General features: G+C 42.1%; 1 protein-coding gene across 1 annotated transcript in view; it reads right to left on the minus strand.

Moving 5' to 3' along the window:
- SLC29A3 (solute carrier family 29 member 3) overlaps window positions 1–16,602 on the minus strand; it is a 28,963-nt gene extending 12,361 nt beyond the window's left edge. The window contains exons 1-3 of the mRNA XM_067552670.1: window positions 16,429–16,602; window positions 14,109–14,407; window positions 678–760 (exon numbers count right to left, since the gene is read on the minus strand). Of these exons, the coding sequence (XP_067408771.1) occupies window positions 678–760; window positions 14,109–14,407; window position 16,429 (383 nt within the window). The 5' untranslated portion in view covers window positions 16,430–16,602. The remainder of the gene's footprint in view (window positions 1–677; window positions 761–14,108; window positions 14,408–16,428) is intronic.
- Between the last annotated feature and the right edge of the window lie 1,784 nt (window positions 16,603–18,386).

Here is an 18,386-nt window from a genome sequence, read left to right on the forward strand (position 1 = left end):
GGTTTCCGACTCAGGCCATGCGGCGGTAAGATGGAATGGAAAGGGATTGACTTGAATGGCCTATTATACCCTCGGCTGCGAGCATGAGGGGACCAACGATGCACAAATGGGTCAACGGACACTGCTAAGAAAACCATCCAGCTCCAGTGCACAGCACATATGTTCACCCCATGTTTGGAAAACATGTAGGGACCATCACTTGAAGAAAAATCACTGATTTAGGGGATCTCTACTACATTACAAACTACAGTAACATTCAGAACACAGATTTAACAGGGAAACGTAACAAGGAACTTAATATTGTATTTGACCTTTCACGACACTAGGCTGTTATTTCTCTGAAAAACTATCACCACCACACAACAGAATATATAAAAGAGTTTGTGCACAGAAGTGTATTTGTGCCTGGTCTAATCTCTAAGAGGTGTCTTGAGTGGGCTTCACTGTGAAGACAGAAGAGCAGAGTAAATTTCTTCCTTAAGCAGTTTAAGCTAACATTTTTTTTTCTGGTTAAATGTAGTTCCCCATTAGATGTTCCAGCTTGACTTCAAGTCCACTGCTGTGCTAACACTAAAGACTAGGGAAAAGGGTGGAGTGATTGGACTGCAGAGGCAGCAGGCAAGCCTGGAAATAGTGGTTCTTAATGCATCCTGGACTGGAGATTTAACTGCACTTACCTGTTGACTACCATGAAGTTTCCAATCAGGCAGAGCACTGAAGGCACAGATGAGGCAATGGAAATGTAACTTTCAACGAAGTCCTGCAAAAAGCATCCAGAGTTTAAAACCAAAATTAGAAACAAATCTAGATAGGCACTACCTCAGAAATCTCCTATATAAGTAGTAGTAAGCAAATCAAGAACACCAAGACAAAGCTCTGACATACCAACATAAGCAGGGCCCTACCAATTTCAAAGCCGTGAAAAATACATCATGGACCGTGAAATTGGCCCTTCCCCGTGAAATCTGATCTCTCTGTGCTGCTGGGAGTTCCCCAGTTGAGAGCCCCTGCTGCCCCTCCTGGCTGAGCTGGGGCACTCCTAACAGCACAGGGGAGATCAGAAGCCTCTTCTGCAGGAACCTCTGGGGCTACTACTCAGCTCCGGAGCTTCCTGCAACAGGGGGAGGTACAGGAGGTAGGTCTCATCTCTCCTGTGCTGATGAGAACACCCCAACTGGGGGCCCCTAGCTACTTGTCCCAGGCAGGCTGGGGCACTCCCAGCAGCACAGAGGAGATCAGTCTCACCAAACCTCCCCCACCCCGCACAACCCTATTTTGGGATGAGACCTCCACTGTGAAATTTCATATGAAAACATCTGAAATCGTGAAACTGACCAATTTTCAAATCCTATGCCCGTGAAATTGGATATGAATTCGGTGGGACCCTAATCATAAGGTTTTAACGTCTGTGGGTCTACAGACTTTGAGAAGTAATTTACCAAACTTATTTCTAGTACACTTGTCTTAATCTTCTAGCTAGTTACTATGTTATCTACAGTAAATTAGCTATGGGCTACTAAAACATTAACTGCATTAGTATCCCTCTTGAATGTGTATCGCATGGTGATTTGTTCAACCCTGTCAGGGTAGAGTAAACATGTGATCTGGGGAAGTAAAACAACAGGTCAAGTCCACCAAATCTAACATGACTTTAATCAATTTCTGAAAGAGAGCACAAGCAACTAAAACTATTCATATTCTTTAAGACAGAGTGGCAGAATGGATCAACAGTGTTTAAGGCCAGCCTTGTCTAGTCTAGTCTAGTCTATTTCCACATCCATGAGAATTAGCAACTATTAATCTGGGATTGTATTATTTGCCAGAGAGAGAGAGAGAGACACACACACACACACACACACACACACACGCACGGGCAAGGGGGCTAGAAAAGAAAATGAAGCTTTTAACTGGAGACCTTCGAACTTCCACTGCAAGAATTCTCAAGGAAGAATGAAGAGTATTTGGAAATAGACACCAAACCCCAATTAATTTTCCTTTTCCCTTCCTTCTCCTCCCTCTCCTAATGTAAGTGGAAGCCTTTTGTTAGGATTCCTTCATTTTTTAAAACCTTGGCTGTTTAAGAAGTGTCTTCACCCAAAACTAAGGCATATCACAGTCTCATATATATATATCCCTTTGGTTCCATCCTCAAAAGAATTTTGGTTGCCATCTTATCAAAAGATTGTCTCTTTCAACAGCACCGCACCTATTCCATGGAGAGCACACATGCCAAGCTCAGAACTAATCTGGCATCTAAGATACCTATGTGGCCCCCATTACTCTAGTATCCGAACACCTCTCCATCTTTAATGTATTTATCCTCACGATATCCCTGTGAGTTAGGGAATTGCTATTATCCATATTTTATAGATGGGGAACTGAGGCACAGAGAGACTTAGTGATTTCCCCAAGATGACAAAAGAAGTCTGTGGAGGCATAAGGAACTGAATCTGAGTATCTTTAGTCTTAGACTAACCCTTGGACTTCTCTTCATGGACACTGATGCAAATGAGGAAATATATGGTCTTCTGTCAGGAGCATAAGACTGGTAGTCACAATTTGCAGTTTCTAATCCTCTGATGTTTATTTTCTCTTTGGCCTTGGGCAAATCCTTTAACCACTATGCCTCAGTTTCCCTACCTATCAAATGGGAATAATGAAGCTTACTTGGCTTATAGGTATGTTGGAGGATCAGTTTATATGGAAGTGCCATACAAAATCATCATCATTAAATAACTAAGCTGAAAGTTTGCAATGATTAATCAAATCTGTTTCTTCCTTCTCTACCCACATATTTGGGCCCTGTAGAGGACACACACCAAGTGTATGTAATACAAAGTATTTGCAGCTAGAAAGAAGGCATGTAGAACACCCAACACACACATGCACTTTATGTGAAAGGGACAAAGATTCAGATTCAAAGGTATATTTACTGTATATGCTCATGTCTCATCTGAGAAACTTGACTGATGTGTTTCGGTCAATATTTGCAAGTCTGACATACAGAGGTCAGACCAGGCAATAATATCAATGAGAAGAGAGACAGAAAGCAAGGACTACAATGAAAGCAATGATTATTGTGCCATGATTACAGATCAGCATTTATATTTTGAATTCATTTTATGTGTTATGCCATTAAAACACTCAGACCTTTACTTTTCCCTTTTTAGGGTGCAGAATGATTGGTTGTTTTTTGTTTTTTTTTGATAGCTTTGCTATCTCAGCTAATGTTAGGCTTACATGTAGGTCATCATATGGAGAAGTATATACAGGAAATGGAAATAGTTATACAATTCTTTGTTACTTATGTACAGAGATGTGCCATACTGTGGCCAAGAATTTGAAGGTACTTGGCATATTTTCTCTTTACCTGAAAAATTCCTTACATCTGTGATTTTGAATCACAGTCTTTTACTCAATTTATGTGCATGCTAATTTACTTTTTCCCCATAAAGAGTTTTACTGTAAGCAGCCAAGAATCTAATAATCACTACTTACGATTTCACAGAGCGAGAGAAACACAAATACATGCATCTACTATTGCTGTAATGTGAATGAACAGACTCAAAACACAAAGCTGTGGGAAATGGGGTGTAGTACAGGACAGTACAATTACAAGAAAAATGTAAACTTAATTGTTAAAACTTAGCTTTGTGTATGGATTTATTTTTAAAGGCATGCTCTCACCATAAATATCACTCTCATACTCAATTTTGTGAAAACAAGCCTTTATTACACTTTAGACCAATAGAAATGTTTCCACAGTTTAGAAAATCCAATTAAAGTAGTTGGGTTTCAACATTGCAGGGAAGTGCTCTTTTGTTTTACACACACACTAACATTTTTTAAGTCCCTAAGTGACTTGGGATCTTAAGTGCCATTGACTTAGATGTTTTTGAAAATTTTATTCCACAGCACTAAGGGACAGATCCTGCTGTTTAAAGCCCTAAGAACGTGAACATTAGAGAGACTTGACTGCTATTGTCCATGCCAACTTACATTATTCAAAGTGAAAGGATTTAAAGAATCCAATTCACAGTACTTGGAATAAAGCAAACAGAGGATAAGCACCCAGTATTGTGAATTAGATTCTTCAAATTCTTTCACTTTGAATAATCTAAGACGTTATTAACATAATTATGATAGTTAAGTTGACTATGTTATATTAAAACATAATATACTATAGTAAACTGTAGCATATACACACTATATACATATATATACACACTATAGTAAACTGTAGCAGAAGTTAGACATAGAAAAGATCTACAGCATTGTGTCATCAAGTCCATGCTCCAAGGACAAGGATGGCACCTCACAGAACATGTGCCAGCACCCTGACCAACCTAGTGTTAAATATCTTTTAGGGATGGATATTCCATGACTTTCCATAGAAGACTATTTCTCAGACTATTAAATTTTGCTATTGGGAAATTACCATCCTCTATGCCCCAAAATTCAACCTAATATTTTCCTTTTCTGAATGTCATCATGGCTTCTTGTCATAAACCCTTATTCCATCTTAAATAATAAACCTGCCCCATCCTTGGTGTTTATACCTTTTACGTATCTCTATACTTTTATTCTGTCCCTCCATCCCTCCCTAGCTTGGTAGTAGTTTAGTTACACTGTACACATTTAGTTCTTACTGTTTCTCCCTTAGCTCCATATATATATATATATTATATATATATATATATAGCTTCCCTCAGTTTGTCCACATCAGAGATGAATACAATATTCCAGCCATGGTGTCACCAGAATGAGAGGGGAGGGGTGCCTGTCACCTCTCCACTCTGTGATGCAATGACTACGTATGCAGCACAAAACAAGCTTTTTCCTCTTCAAAGCAAAATGAGAACGCCAAGCAGCCAGCTGGGCTGATTTCAATCATATTTACAAAAGGAAAAAACTTTTCTCCAATCTCCTATATAGGTACACATCAATCCAGAAGGAATTCAATCACCAGCATTCTAAAATCTGTGAGAACTGAGGTTTATAACGGAGATGACAACCCAATATTAACTACAGCATCTTCAAACACAATACTGTGATCTCTGCATATACGTGCTGTTACTCAAGCAGCATATCTGGGTACTTTAAAACAAAACAAAACAAAACACCACAATAGCAAATTAGTCACTAGCTTCAGCAGGACTCTGCTCTGTGCTGCCAAAACGCTTCTGCAAACTAGTTTTTATTCAGCTGCAGCCTAAACTCGGCAGCAGAGGCAGCTGGCTCCTGCTGGGCTAGAAAAGCAATTCAGGCTGAGGGTGGCGGCTCAAGGCACTAGAGCGTTACCTGGATCACAGGGCATGAAATTAGCAGCAGCAAGCAGGTTGGAGCCAAAAATAGTTTGCAGTTGTAAACTCATTTTTTGATAGCAGAATTCTGCTTCTGATGACTGTGCAGGGGTGGCACACTACCTCTACACCCAAAAGCCTGGTGGGTATCAACGCCAAAGCTGGCAACACTGAAACACGCTGCAGCATGGGAGTCAACACCATGCCCCTTGCCTCACAGGATTGATGCCCCTAGTGACCAGAACCAGACTCCTTTCAAATATGACACACAGAAATGAGCATCCTAATAAAAAGCAATAATGGTCCTCAGGCTAACGGACAGGACTGGGAGTCAAGGAAACTTGGGTTCTCCTCCCAGCTTTGCCAGTCAGTTCCTGAGCAAGTTAGTTAACTTCTCTTGTGCCGCAGTCTCTCCCTCTCTCTCAGGCATGTTGTAAGGCTTATTTTAGGCTTCTACGCTGCTTTGAAATTCTCAGATGGAAGTCACTGTAATTACTGAAATTTTACAGTAAATACCATACAGAGCCTTATCTCTCTGGATTAAAGGTTTGTCTCCAACCCATAATCCTGTGCCTTAAAATTCAATGGCCAAGGTTTTCTTACCTGTGCCCGAATGACAACTACAGGAATTGTTGGGTTATCAGTGCTTTTGAAAATCAACCCATTTGTTTACGTGTCTACATACAAATTTAGCAACCTAACTTTAGATACACAAGTTTTGAAAATTTTGGCCCACATGTGCAGAAGGGTGATTCCTCCCTGACAGTTGTAAAAAGGCACATCCTTCCTGCAAGAGAGATGGGATTTTAAGGCTCCAGGGCTGTAGATTGGTAGTAAACAAAGGTTAGTACCATCTGAAGATGGTTGGTGGTTTAGGTGGGGCAGATTTTGTGGTCTCAATCTATTTCCATAGTCAACAAGGGCTGGCAACCACATTTTGCACCATTTAGTCTCAGCAGACACACAAGAACAGAATGGGCACAGAGACTGGGCTACCTCTTCAATCCCGAGAGATATCTTCTCCATATCATGAGGACAGCACAAGGTGGGACACTGGGGGAAGGTACTGCTGCCAACTATGTTGTATCTATTCTGTAGATAGAGGATTCATCCTTCAGGTCTGGCAAACCACCACCTTTCAGTCAACAAAACGCACTCAGAATGGGATTTTCAAAAGTGACTAAGGAGCACAAATCCAGCTGCTTCTCAATGGGGCCAATGATATAGGTGCATGAGTAAATGGGACCTATTCACTTAGGAGGTTTTAAAAATCCCCCTGTTCAAAAAGAAAATCCATTTCCTTGTTCGAATTAAACCCTCCTGCAATCTGGTGTGGTTGCGTGCAGTGGAGAGGAAGGCTTTCCATGTAAATATCAGCCCATCAGCAACTATATTGCAACCGCCTGACTAATTATTTCTGTTTGCTTAAACATCCATAGAAACCTCACTCACATGAATGAGTTAGTCACCCATGAGCTTCTAATAAACCATGAAGTAGGCCTTCACTGTGATCCCCAGGGTTTGTTGTTTCAGTACCTAAAGCTCCTTTAATATTTACCACCCAAGGAGTCTATTAAAATCAAAATTAAATTTGTCAAACTGATTTCCATGAGACCTGGCTGGAATCTTTTCTGCTATTTTCAAAGCCATTTCTCAGCACATAGACTGTAACACCCAAGAGGTTGCTAGCCATCACTGGGGAGTGGCAAACCTGCTTCCATTCCTTTTGCATAGGCATATGCTGAGATGGATTTGCTCAGCCTCTTTGTAGCTGGTCCTCCTCAGAAGCCGAAAGAACTCCCCATAAATTGCTGCACTACTTCCTGAAGTACTGCAAGGACTAGTGCAAAGTATTCTGGGATGAATCTGAGGCAAGCCAGCTGCAAATGACCGAACATTAATTTATTTACTTATAGGCATATCTATAGCACTAATCCTGTAGTGTCCAAGCACCTACAGGTTCACAGTATGAAAAGGAGGAAAACGTTGCTATTCTGGTGTGAATATGTTACGTCATTTCATCATAATGGCTGAATGGAACTAAAAGAAGGTGTTTGCTTTTCTGGAAATCAAATGCAGATTATATACTTAAATACTCAAATTAATTTGGAGGATGAAGACATAAGAGCTGACTCTCATCAAAATTTTCAAAGTCAGTTTCATGCTCCACAAGGGGGAGAATGAGGAATGAGTACAAAATTCATTTTTAATGGATTCAATTTCTATCCCATGAAGAAGCAGCAGCACAACTTTATGATGTGAAGTCTTGGAAGCCCATCTCTCCACTGCAAAGAAGTTACACAAATTTACTTTTTTTTGTGTGTGTTCTTGTGAATCCCACTGGCATTAAGCATCCCACTGCTTCTGCAGCATGTTAAACCTCTGTCTCTCACAATGTATGATATAAGTTCTGATACTGATGCATCACCAAGGAAGTAAACAAAATCAAAGTCAAGTTCATTTCCGTGCCAGTGAACACACAGGAATGAGGAAGGAATCCAGTATTTCTAATATGGAGAAAAACAAAAAACCACCACCAAGCTAAGTAACGGACTGTACCCCTTCAATTAAGAATACTCTGGAATTAAGAATTAAAAATGCTGGGTATCAGTTTTCAGGAAGAAGAAAACATAAGGCCATTTCCTCATTCTGACTGATTACTTTCTTTACATTTCCAATGAATCAGCACCTACAAGGTAGCCAAAGGTGATTATACTTCCTCTCTCAGCTTTTCCTTCCATGCCCTGCCTGCTCTCCATGAGAATGCCTTGCCATAAGAGGTCATTACATCAGCATCTTCTGATGGCAAGAAGACATCAGCAGAGAACTCTATTAGAGAAGCTGAGAGTTGCACTGAGATAACTACTGGATAAACAAGTAGATTGGATCTGAAAAGCACTAATTCAATTTCCCTTTCCCCAAGCCACCTAGGGAAGAATGACCAGACTCCACTTACGGATTTTTAGAGGCCTGGGTGATAAGTTGATGATTTCAGTGCATTTCCTAGCAGACACAGATCCACTTCAGAAAAAACACAACTGCCCTTTCATTGGCAGAGAGATCAAAGATCAGATGGACATGGTAACTGCATTACCCTCTCATCCCTAGAAGAGTGGCCCTCCAAATCAGGGGTAAAGATATGATATTATGGGTGGGGCACAGACTAGGGAAACTTCCACTGCTCCTGCCTTTGCTATACTTGTGTGGATAAGTAGAGGTTTCAGGCTTGGCCAGATAGCATTTTCATGAGTACTAAAGTATTTATAAGAGAGAGAGAGATAATTCCAATTAAGACGAAAAGACACTAGTTAATTAATGGTGCTCTAGGGATGAGCCTGGCCTTAAAAGTAGTGAAGAAGATCAAATTGTTTGAGAGAAATCCTAGCCCACCCAGAATGAGAAGATAGGCAGTAAAGAGGGATGTGTACCCCAAAATGAACTCACAATGTTCAGCTGAAAAGTACTGGACCATGCTACAAATACAGAGTGCATTTTTTCTCCTTTGGAGAAGTCCTGACATCTACTTTCTGAAATGCCTCACCTACTCAATCCATTTCCTCTCTCTCACAATGATCAGTGTGTGCTAGGGCCTAATGTGGCAGCACAATATTAAACTCTGGAGCAAAGAAGGGAAGGTAGAAGCTACATGTAGCTAAATGTTTTTACTTGAAAAAATTAATTAAAATCAGCTTGGATAGGAACTCTCATGTGGAATGAAAATTGGCTAACTGACCATAATTAAAGATTAATAATAAATGGCAATGTGACAAGCTGGGGGGAGGCATATAGTGTGACACCTGAATGATCATATTAGATCAGATCTTTTTTTAACATCTTGATTAATGCACTGAAAGATAGTAAACAGTTGTTAATGAAATTCAAAGATAACAGCAAGTTGGGAGATGTTGCAAAAACTACAGAGGACAGACATTAGAAAGCAGGCTTTAGATTAGAAACATGGGCAGAAGATAAAGGATATTTATTTGGGCTAATGCAGGCTAATATATCTGCCAGTTGTTGCCCCGTTGTGCTAGATGCTGTGCAACCACACAGGAAGGCCCAGCCCCTGCCCGTGCCTCAGCGAGTTTACAATCCAAGCCCCTGATTCTGCAATCTGATTCACAGGCATCCCCTGATCTTCCTATGTATTTGGATACTTCTATGGCCCTCACAAACACTGTAACCAAATGCCTCTCATTACTTAAATATCAGAGTTCTCTCTCTCTCCCTGCACTTCTCTGCCACTAAGAAGCAAGTTTAGGGTATTTTAAAATGAAAAGATGGGGATATTACTGTGGGAAAATCATGACAAAGAGGTAGATTCTTTTTTTTTTTTTTTTCGTATCTGAATGCAGTAAACTTATGCCTACACAGAATCACAGTCAAGTCAATGGGGCTGTGGCCAGACAGACCAGATTGCAGAATCAGGACATAACTGGAAACAAGTGCAACAAGCAATAAGAGGAGGGGAGGAATGATTTGGGTAATAGCAATTACACCCTGCACATTTACACAGATCAGTTACATGTACAATGGCATGGCTACAAATCATCTGAATACGTTTGCTTGTTCTGTTCCCTATAAACAAATCAGCTATCACCAACTGTCCCGCAGCCAACCCAGGGTTAGTCCTCATGGGAGAAGTGAGTTTTCAGGAGAGTAGGGAGCTCATTAGCAACTCAATGAGAACTGTCCCCACATGGCAGATGGCATATAAGAAGCCCCAGAAACAGAGGAAGAAATGGACAAATGGGTGTCAAGACATTGGAGGAGCAAAAGGCAACGGGATACTAGAACAGATTAGTAGGGAGAAGCAGCTTTGTGAAGGGCCTCCAAAGGTGAAAATAAGAAGCTTGAATTTGAGATGGTGGAAAACAGGAAGCCAGTGGAGGGATTAGAAGAAAAAAGTGATACATTCAGAGTGATGAATAAGGAAGAGGATCTCAGCAGCTGTGTTTTGTAAGAATTAGAATGGAGTCATGTGGGTGCCACAAAGGGCAAAGAGGAGGAGTTTGCAGTATTCAAGATGGGACATGAGCAAGGCCGGGATGAAAATTTTAGTTTCTAGGACAGACTGAAAGAGGCTGGCTGAAGTGGAATATGCTTATTTAAAATGTAATCTGAAATAACATACATCATATCTGTGTCAAAATTTATACATTCAAATTTTCCCTAAGGATACTGGAGAGGGAATGTTGCCCAGTGGTTATAGCATGGTTGGGAGTCATGTCTGTAATCCTGTCTGACCTTGGGCAAGTCACTTAATTTCTGTGATGATAGGGAGCTGTGAGGATCACAGGTAAAATGCTTTGAAAATCACACTCAAAAGAGTTTCACAATTGAAACAGTAGAAGTCTAAGCACTTTGAGAAACAGCAAAAGCCTGGTCAGACAGTATAGAGAACCATAAGGAACAATCTTGCACTGGTGGGGAAGTGGACTGGAAAACCTAATAGCAGGGCCCCAGGTACTATTTGGAACGGTGGACCCAATTGCTCTCTAGAATTTGTGATATTCTGGTGTAGTTGCTTGAAATTCTGTGTCAGATTCAGTTAAAGAAGGGTTTTAAATGAGTTCAATATAAAAATGAGTAATACAATCAATACAACAGATCTCTATGCTATTTAAATTGATATTAGATTCAATTTCAAATGTACTTTGTCCCCAGTTTTAGTTTTTGATATGCCACAGGCTTTTTTATTGACAACCCATACTACAGACAGTTAAAAGCCATGCAGATGTTAACCTCAACCATTAAATTAACTTCAAATTTCAGGCTCAAGCTACATTCTACCCAGTTAAATTCCTTAGGAAGGTAATATACACTTCCTGCTCTGAACCCTTTCAGAGAGTTCCTGTGCACTGCTAAATAATTATGTTTCAAACTAGAGGTTGCTCCTTTGAGCAATTAGTGAGGTGATCCACATATATAATTTTTACATCAGTTTGCTACATTTAGGCAGTGGTTTGTGACCCTTCAGGATAGAAAACATCAATCTTTATGATTAAAAGACATTTAGTGATTGTTGGAAATGCTAAAGAAAGTTGACAGAAATGTGTTTTCTACTTGAAGAAACCAAGGAGTAGAGTACATCCAACCTAAGAGATCCCAAACCATTACAAACAGTACTACTTAGATGGGTTACAAAGACCTTCAGATTGTGTCAGGATTGCTCTGTCTCAGGGAAGCTTCTCTTGCCAATATTAACTTTAGAAAGCAACACTCAAAAACAGAATTGGCATGCATTCTTTTTAGTGTAAAGAAATGATCTGACTGCAGGTGCTCGTGTTCACCCAAAGGAGCCTTCAGATAGGGCATCAGAGTAGCACTTCTCAAAGGGAACTCAAGAATCCAGCAGCAATGAGAAGTGAAGAAACAAGGAATTAAGAAGAAAAATACAATGAACAACACAAAACCACTGAGCATTCTTCCTCCAATGGCAAGTTTGCTTCTGAAGGTTTGGAAAATGAATTGAGAGGTGACAAGTTTCTCATCTTGCATGCCAAAAGCCAGGGGCTCAATGCTGTAGCAGGTACTACAGTCACACCTGCCAGCACTTGGAAAAAAGCTATACTGCCTCATAAGGTGGCCTGCAGAATTGTAAACAACAGGACCTGGAACAGGCTTAGCTTCATAGAAGTTCAGCTATAATTGGCATTTGCAAAGTCCTGCTGTCATGATTCCCTTTGCCTCTAATGCACATGCTTCATCACTAGATGCAAAGGGAGAAGATGCCAAAAACAGCACAATGCTTCTTTAGAGGGCCATGCTAGTACTTTTCTTGTCTCCGGCAATGCAGACAGACACTGTGCGCCTCCTGTTTTCCCTGTGCATGGTGAAACATCTGATATAGCCAAACTGACTATAAAATGTCTATTCCAAATACAGCCAGAAGCTATATAATGCCCCAGCAATCCACCTGTTAATTTTATCTGAGGAAGACCAGCTGGCCTTGGATTTCTCAAGGTATGGAAACCCTGAACAACAAGATTTTGCTACACTGAACAGAAACTGTGCAGCACAAAGGAATCCCTCCTCCACCATCAGTGAATCTGAGAGGTATACTCCCAACCTGAAGTGCCATTATTTTGTGGTGACATCTTAATCAGGAATGAGATTGTCACCAGGATTCCTAACTCTGGAATTTCAGAAGAGCAGGAAGTTTAATCCATATTCCATCATGTCACTTTTCACAGAATTATTTTTACTTTTTTTGTTACAGTCCTCCAACTGCAAGTTATCTTTCCACGCCCTCCCATTCTGAATCATATTTTACTTCTACCTATAGTATTTGGTAACCTAACAGACTGGCCAGCAAACTTCTATTTTAGATTTTGATACCATTTATGAAAATTGGTTTCTTGGACAGAAAAAGTGTATATATCTGTCTGTCTGTCTCCATAAGGCAACTGTCTACAGCCACAACCACCATTCACTAGGGCCCAGGTATAGCAACAAATACTGGTAGCTGAACATTGCATTATTAGGTCTATCTGACCTATGCACTAACTTTGAACGTAGCTATTGCTGATGTAGTCTCCTCCAGTTCTATATTTAATGGTTTCTGTGCTGAACTGTCTTTTGGAAAGCAAGACACAGTGAAATTACAGAAGTGAAATGAAAGTTCACTTTTAGGAGGAAATGGAGCAATGTAGTAAATAACTCCAGATCCAACAACAATCACTGGCTCTCAGAATTTATGATTTGAGCTTTTGCACTGAAGCTGAAGCACTCAATTAAATAGAGTTGATTAAGACGTATTTGTGAATGAAAGACATAACTATCCAAGATTAAAATACAGTTTCAGCCTTATTTGAATCCAGCTAAAATCCCAGAATAATATTAGACTGTCTACACTGTACCACTGCAGCTGTGCCACTGTAAGGTCTCCCATGTAGCCACTCTGTGCTGACGGGAGAGAACTCTCCTGTCAGAATAATTAAACCACCTCCAATGAGTGGCAGTAGCTATGTCTACAGAAGAGCATCTCTCACTGATGTAGCACTGTACACACAGGCGCTTTTGTCAGTGAAACTTATATCGGTCAAGAGTGTGACAGACAAAGGTGCTAATGTAGATACAGCCTAAGCCTCACTTTATAAAAAAAATCCTACACCTTAAAAAAAAAAAAAAAGGAATACTTATGAGACTTTTTCAATGTCATATAATCTCTCTCATTAACTCTTTTCCTCATCAGAATTACACCACACCCCAATCTTAACTTCACTTTAACATTTGCAAAAATATATGCAAAAGTCAAAACATATTAAATTCACAGACTTGTATTGGAGATGGATTCTTTGCATAAAAAAAGATTTTACTTTTAAAATAGGAAAAAAAATCATAAGTGAACTTCAGGTAGAAGTTCAAAACATAACTTTTAAAATGTCTTTTTATGTTTTGAGCAAACTTTTCAAAACAAAACAATCCTCTATCCCAAGAGTTGCAGCATGCAAAACTCCAGGGGAATTTATTTGTTGGTTTTTTTGTTTTTTTTTAAGCAGTGTTTAGAGGATACAAGGGAAGAAATCAAGTTTATATTCTTAACAGCTAGTCTCAACCTTTAAATTATAGAGCAGCTATTGCCACTCCCTAGTTCTGAGTGACTGACAGGCCCATTTTAGAGAACCCCACTGCAGTTTAAACAATATGAAAGCAGAAGTCAGCTACCTCGACCCCAGTATCTAGTATTTCTGTTAATCATTACTATGATTAAAATATAATCAGAGAACCCAGTCAAGTTGGGCTTAGTGGCTGAAGCAAGCGCTAGGACACTGACATTAAGTGGGAACCCATCATACTCACACGGAGATCAGAGGCTCCTTGTCCCTCTGGATTCTGCTGATTGGAGCAGTTCTGAAGTTTATATAGCCAGTACTGTTTTGCTGTAATGAAAAAGTTCCAAGGCAATAGTGAGCCAATACCCAGGATGAAGAAAATAACATAGACGCCATTTAAGTAATCCTTAGGCTTGTGAAGATTGTATCTGTTCCCCACTGCCTCAATCAGAGGCTCTTCTTCTTGGAAGGAAATATTCACTGGTTTATATGTGGAGTTAGCACTGTGCTGAAATCTGTCATCTCCATCTTCCAAATCAACAGCCACTTGCAGAGGAAAGCAAAAAAGAGAGAGAGATTATTGTGTATGATAAAAGCAATAATAAATTATATACCAGCTGGATGAAATATCTCAGGAAGCCAAGAAAAACAAGGCACATGTTTATTGTCCTCTTGAAGAGGAAGATATCCCACTGTTCTCCCCCAGCCCAAAGAAAAAGCATGATGAGACTGGGAATTGGGAACACCTGAGTACTAATCCCAGGTGAGCCAACAATTAATTCACTGGGTGGTCTTGGGCAGGACACTTGGTTTCTGTGCTCACTTCCCCCCGCCCCCCCTCCAGTACAATGGGGAAACATACCTCACAGGGATGTTGAGGGTTAATGAGTTAGTTTGCACACTGCTTACAAAGAACTGAGATGTTATCCCAGCATCAAGTAGCACAAGAGATGTGATCACCAACCACACACAGTGACCAGGGGATTCAACGAAAGATGGAGGCACCACATCTGAGAAGGGTTTAACTTAAGGAGGGATTATGATGGAAACAATGGAACAAAGAACCAGATGAGATGCTGAGGTATATGATAAAATGCATCAGGGACTCCAGGCAGGATGCTGTGCTCACTGGCACAATAGCAGGTGGATCCCTTCTAGGGCAAAAGGACATCACAAGAAGCATTAGGCCAACTACACTAACCTCAAACAGAAGTATCTAAAGAAATATCATCCAGTTAGACAGGTCTATCCACTGAAGTATGTGGGATGTGGATAATTGTACAATATCACTGTGCTTGGTCTAACAGCGGGTGGGAACAGCTCTGTTTCTGGGCCACAGTAAATAAGGCTATGTCTACATGACAGCCTATGGGGGGTAATTTATGTCATTCAGGAGTGTAAATATTCCACCCTCTGAGTGACGTAAGTTATACTGACATTAGAGCTCGTGTGCACAGTGCTATGTCAGCAGGACAGCTTCTCCCCCAGACATAGCTTCTGCTGCTTGCAGAGGTGATTTTTTTATGCCAACAGGAGAGCTCTCTCTTGTTGGCACAGAGGGTCTTCACCAGACACACTGCAGCAGCGCAGCTGTATTGGTACAACTATGCTGCTCCTGCGCTGTAGGTATAGACATGGCTTAAGGCACATCATGTTAATGTGAATATAAACCTTCATCTTACAAAATAGTAACTCCAACATCTTCCATGTTCGATCCAAGGCTGTGTCAGTCTTTCTACTCTTAAATCAAGTTAAAAATGAAATCTGATGGGCCATTTTATGTTATAAGACAGCAAAGAAAGTAGCTTAGGGCAGGTCTACACTTAAAACACTGCACTAGTAACGCTGTACTGATGCAGCAGCATCGCTGTAGTGCTTTAATGAAGCTGCTCCTATGCCAATGGGGTGGTTAATCCATTTTCCCCAGAGGTGGTAGCTATGTCAATGGCAGACGCCCTCCCGCCAACCCTAGCGCTGTCTACACGGGGGAAGTTAGGCTGGTACAACTGCATCACTTAGGATTTTTCGCACCCCAGTGAGGTAGTTGTACCAATGTAAACATGCAGTGTAGACCAGACATTAGAGTTTCCCTTGTCTTTGTGTGGCAGAGCGCTTAAATCCCAACCCTGGGCAAACCCTCAACACATCTAGGCCTCGCTCAGCGCTGCTCATTTGCCACCATGAGCTCCACACCGGGCAAATGGCCCCTTGAGGTGTCCCCCCACCAGCTCCTTCAGCCTTGCGTGGGGCAGGAGCCGGCTCAGCGACAGCTCGGCCCCTGGGGCTCGCTCCCAAGGCAGCTGGACGAACTTTGCTTTCGGCCCGGACGCTGTTAGCCAAACTTGTGCCCGCTCCCCGAGCTCAGCCCCGCCACCGCCCAGGCTAGCGGCGGCCAGGGCCAGGGGAAGCGGGGGGAGAGGCAGCCTCCGGCCCGGCACCGGCACCGGCACCGGCAGCCCGGGGGCCGTTCGCGGGAAGGGAGCCGGGGCTGGGGGAGGAGAGCGGGGCGGGGAGGCGCGGTAGAGTCCCCGGCGGCCCCAGGGAAACCACCGGCAGTAGCCACTCACTGTTGCCGCTGTGAGGCTCCGGCCCCGCGCGGGGCAGCAACGACTCCGAGCCCGGGGATCGCAGCGGGGCCTGGCCGGGCAGGGATCCGCCGTGCCGGGTAGACGCCACGCACGGGCTCGCCTCGCTCGGTCGCACAGCCCCGCCGACCCCAGCCTCTCCAGGCCCGGGCTCCAGCCCCGCCCCGGCCGGACGGGGGTGGGGGTGGGGATGTGGCGCTAGGCCCCGCCCGGGGGCGGGTTCAGGCTAGAACCGGGCTGGCTCGGCACGAGTCGGCCACCGGCCTCCCTCCTCATGTTCTGAGCCGTGCCCGGTTGTGGCATCCCCGGCCCCGCAGGTCACCGCAGCCAGTGTCTGGCCCGCCGGCCGGCCGCAGGAGGGGAGGCGGGGTCAGTGTCGGTCTGTCCCTGAAAGGCCATTCGGATTAAGGCAGATTGTGACTCTAGAAGACAGTGGTTAATCCTGAATAAACTCCCTGTGTGGACGGGCTCGTGGCAGCCCGAGCACTTTGTGCAGTTCAGCACAATCGACTGGATTAAAGCCCATGGAACACGGCCTTCTCAGGCTGCAATAAGAGCCTCCACCTGGAGTTATTCTGGGATAGTTATTCCAGAAAAGCAATAACTGGCCATGTAATGAGCCCCACATGACACGTCCCTCAGCGCCCACCTTGGATTTTAATGTTTGGATCTGGGGCCGGACATCCCACTCTCCACTGAAAAGCCATTCACAAGCATGTGATCAGATTCCTTGTTTGCAGAGATTCTACCGTAGGGCACACATGCTTATGTGCCACGAATAAAACATGCTGTGGTGCTGGCCTTGAAAACTAAGCATGATCTCATGTTTTTCATAGTGGTCCTCCATACCCATGAAAAGTAGATAAGTACCTTGGTACTGAACCAGTGTTAGGGGCCACCCAAAGCATCATTTTACAGGTGAAATGGGAAATCAGAATTTTGATTGCTTGTGGTCATCAAAAAGCCTGGGATACCTTGTGCAAAAAGAGTGGTGTTCACCTTCCTGGACAAATTCCAGTGCATGTAATTACATTCTGCCTTTCTGAATACTGTGCAATTTCAGTTAGATAGGGTATTAGTCACTTCCTATCCAAACCAACTGTGCAGTCTTGCTTATTCACAACTGTTGAAATGCTAGATTCCAGCCCTGGGCCGTGGACAAAGTGATCCCTTTCTATAGTTTATAATCACTGCAATGCTCTTTAGAATCCTTTAAGAGAAAAGGCACAAGAGACATGTAAAAACATTATTTGTCAAACAAATTCCCATTTTCTTCTATTACTTTCTTCCCTATTTCCACTTGTTTACTTCTGCTACTCTTTTTTTTTTTATATACTTCCTCTTTCAGTGTAAGTATCTAATTTCTTTCAAATTTCACTTGCTGTCCACCCAGCTGGGAACTGCAGAAAGATAATTGTCCACTGAAGAATTCTCCCCTTGCTTGTGCAATGGAGCATTATTATTTATTTACTTTACAGTATACTCAGAGGCCCCGTATATGCTAAGCACAATACAGGCAGAGCATCAGAAAATCCTTCCCAAAGAGCTTACACTCTAAAGAGCTGAGATTGCAAAGATTTACACACATGCTTGTTTTACTCGTTGTGATTACTCATGCACAAGACCGACAAAAGATAGGAAAGGAAACAGAAGCATAGAGGTGTGAAGCAAAGCTGATCTTAATTTCTTTACAGGTTGTGACCAATATAGGGTGAAATACTGGCTCCAATGAAGACAGTGGAAATTTTGCCACTAGGGACAGGATTTCACCTATAATGTTAGAGGTCAGAATTTAAATTCTAAAGCCCTGAATCTCTAAACTGCATGTGTTTAACTTTGCACATGTAGGTATTTGCACTGAAGTCACATTTAAGCATGTGCCTCAGTATTTGTAGGATTGAAGTCTAAAGTTTTAAGTCACAGTTTCTCTTTAAAATAAT

This window comes from Emydura macquarii, unplaced genomic scaffold, assembly GCF_026122565.2.
Source record: "Emydura macquarii macquarii isolate MOO-44397 ecotype Brisbane River unplaced genomic scaffold, CSIRO-AGI_Emac_v2 contig_1390, whole genome shotgun sequence".
NCBI lineage: Eukaryota > Metazoa > Chordata > Testudines > Chelidae > Emydura > Emydura macquarii.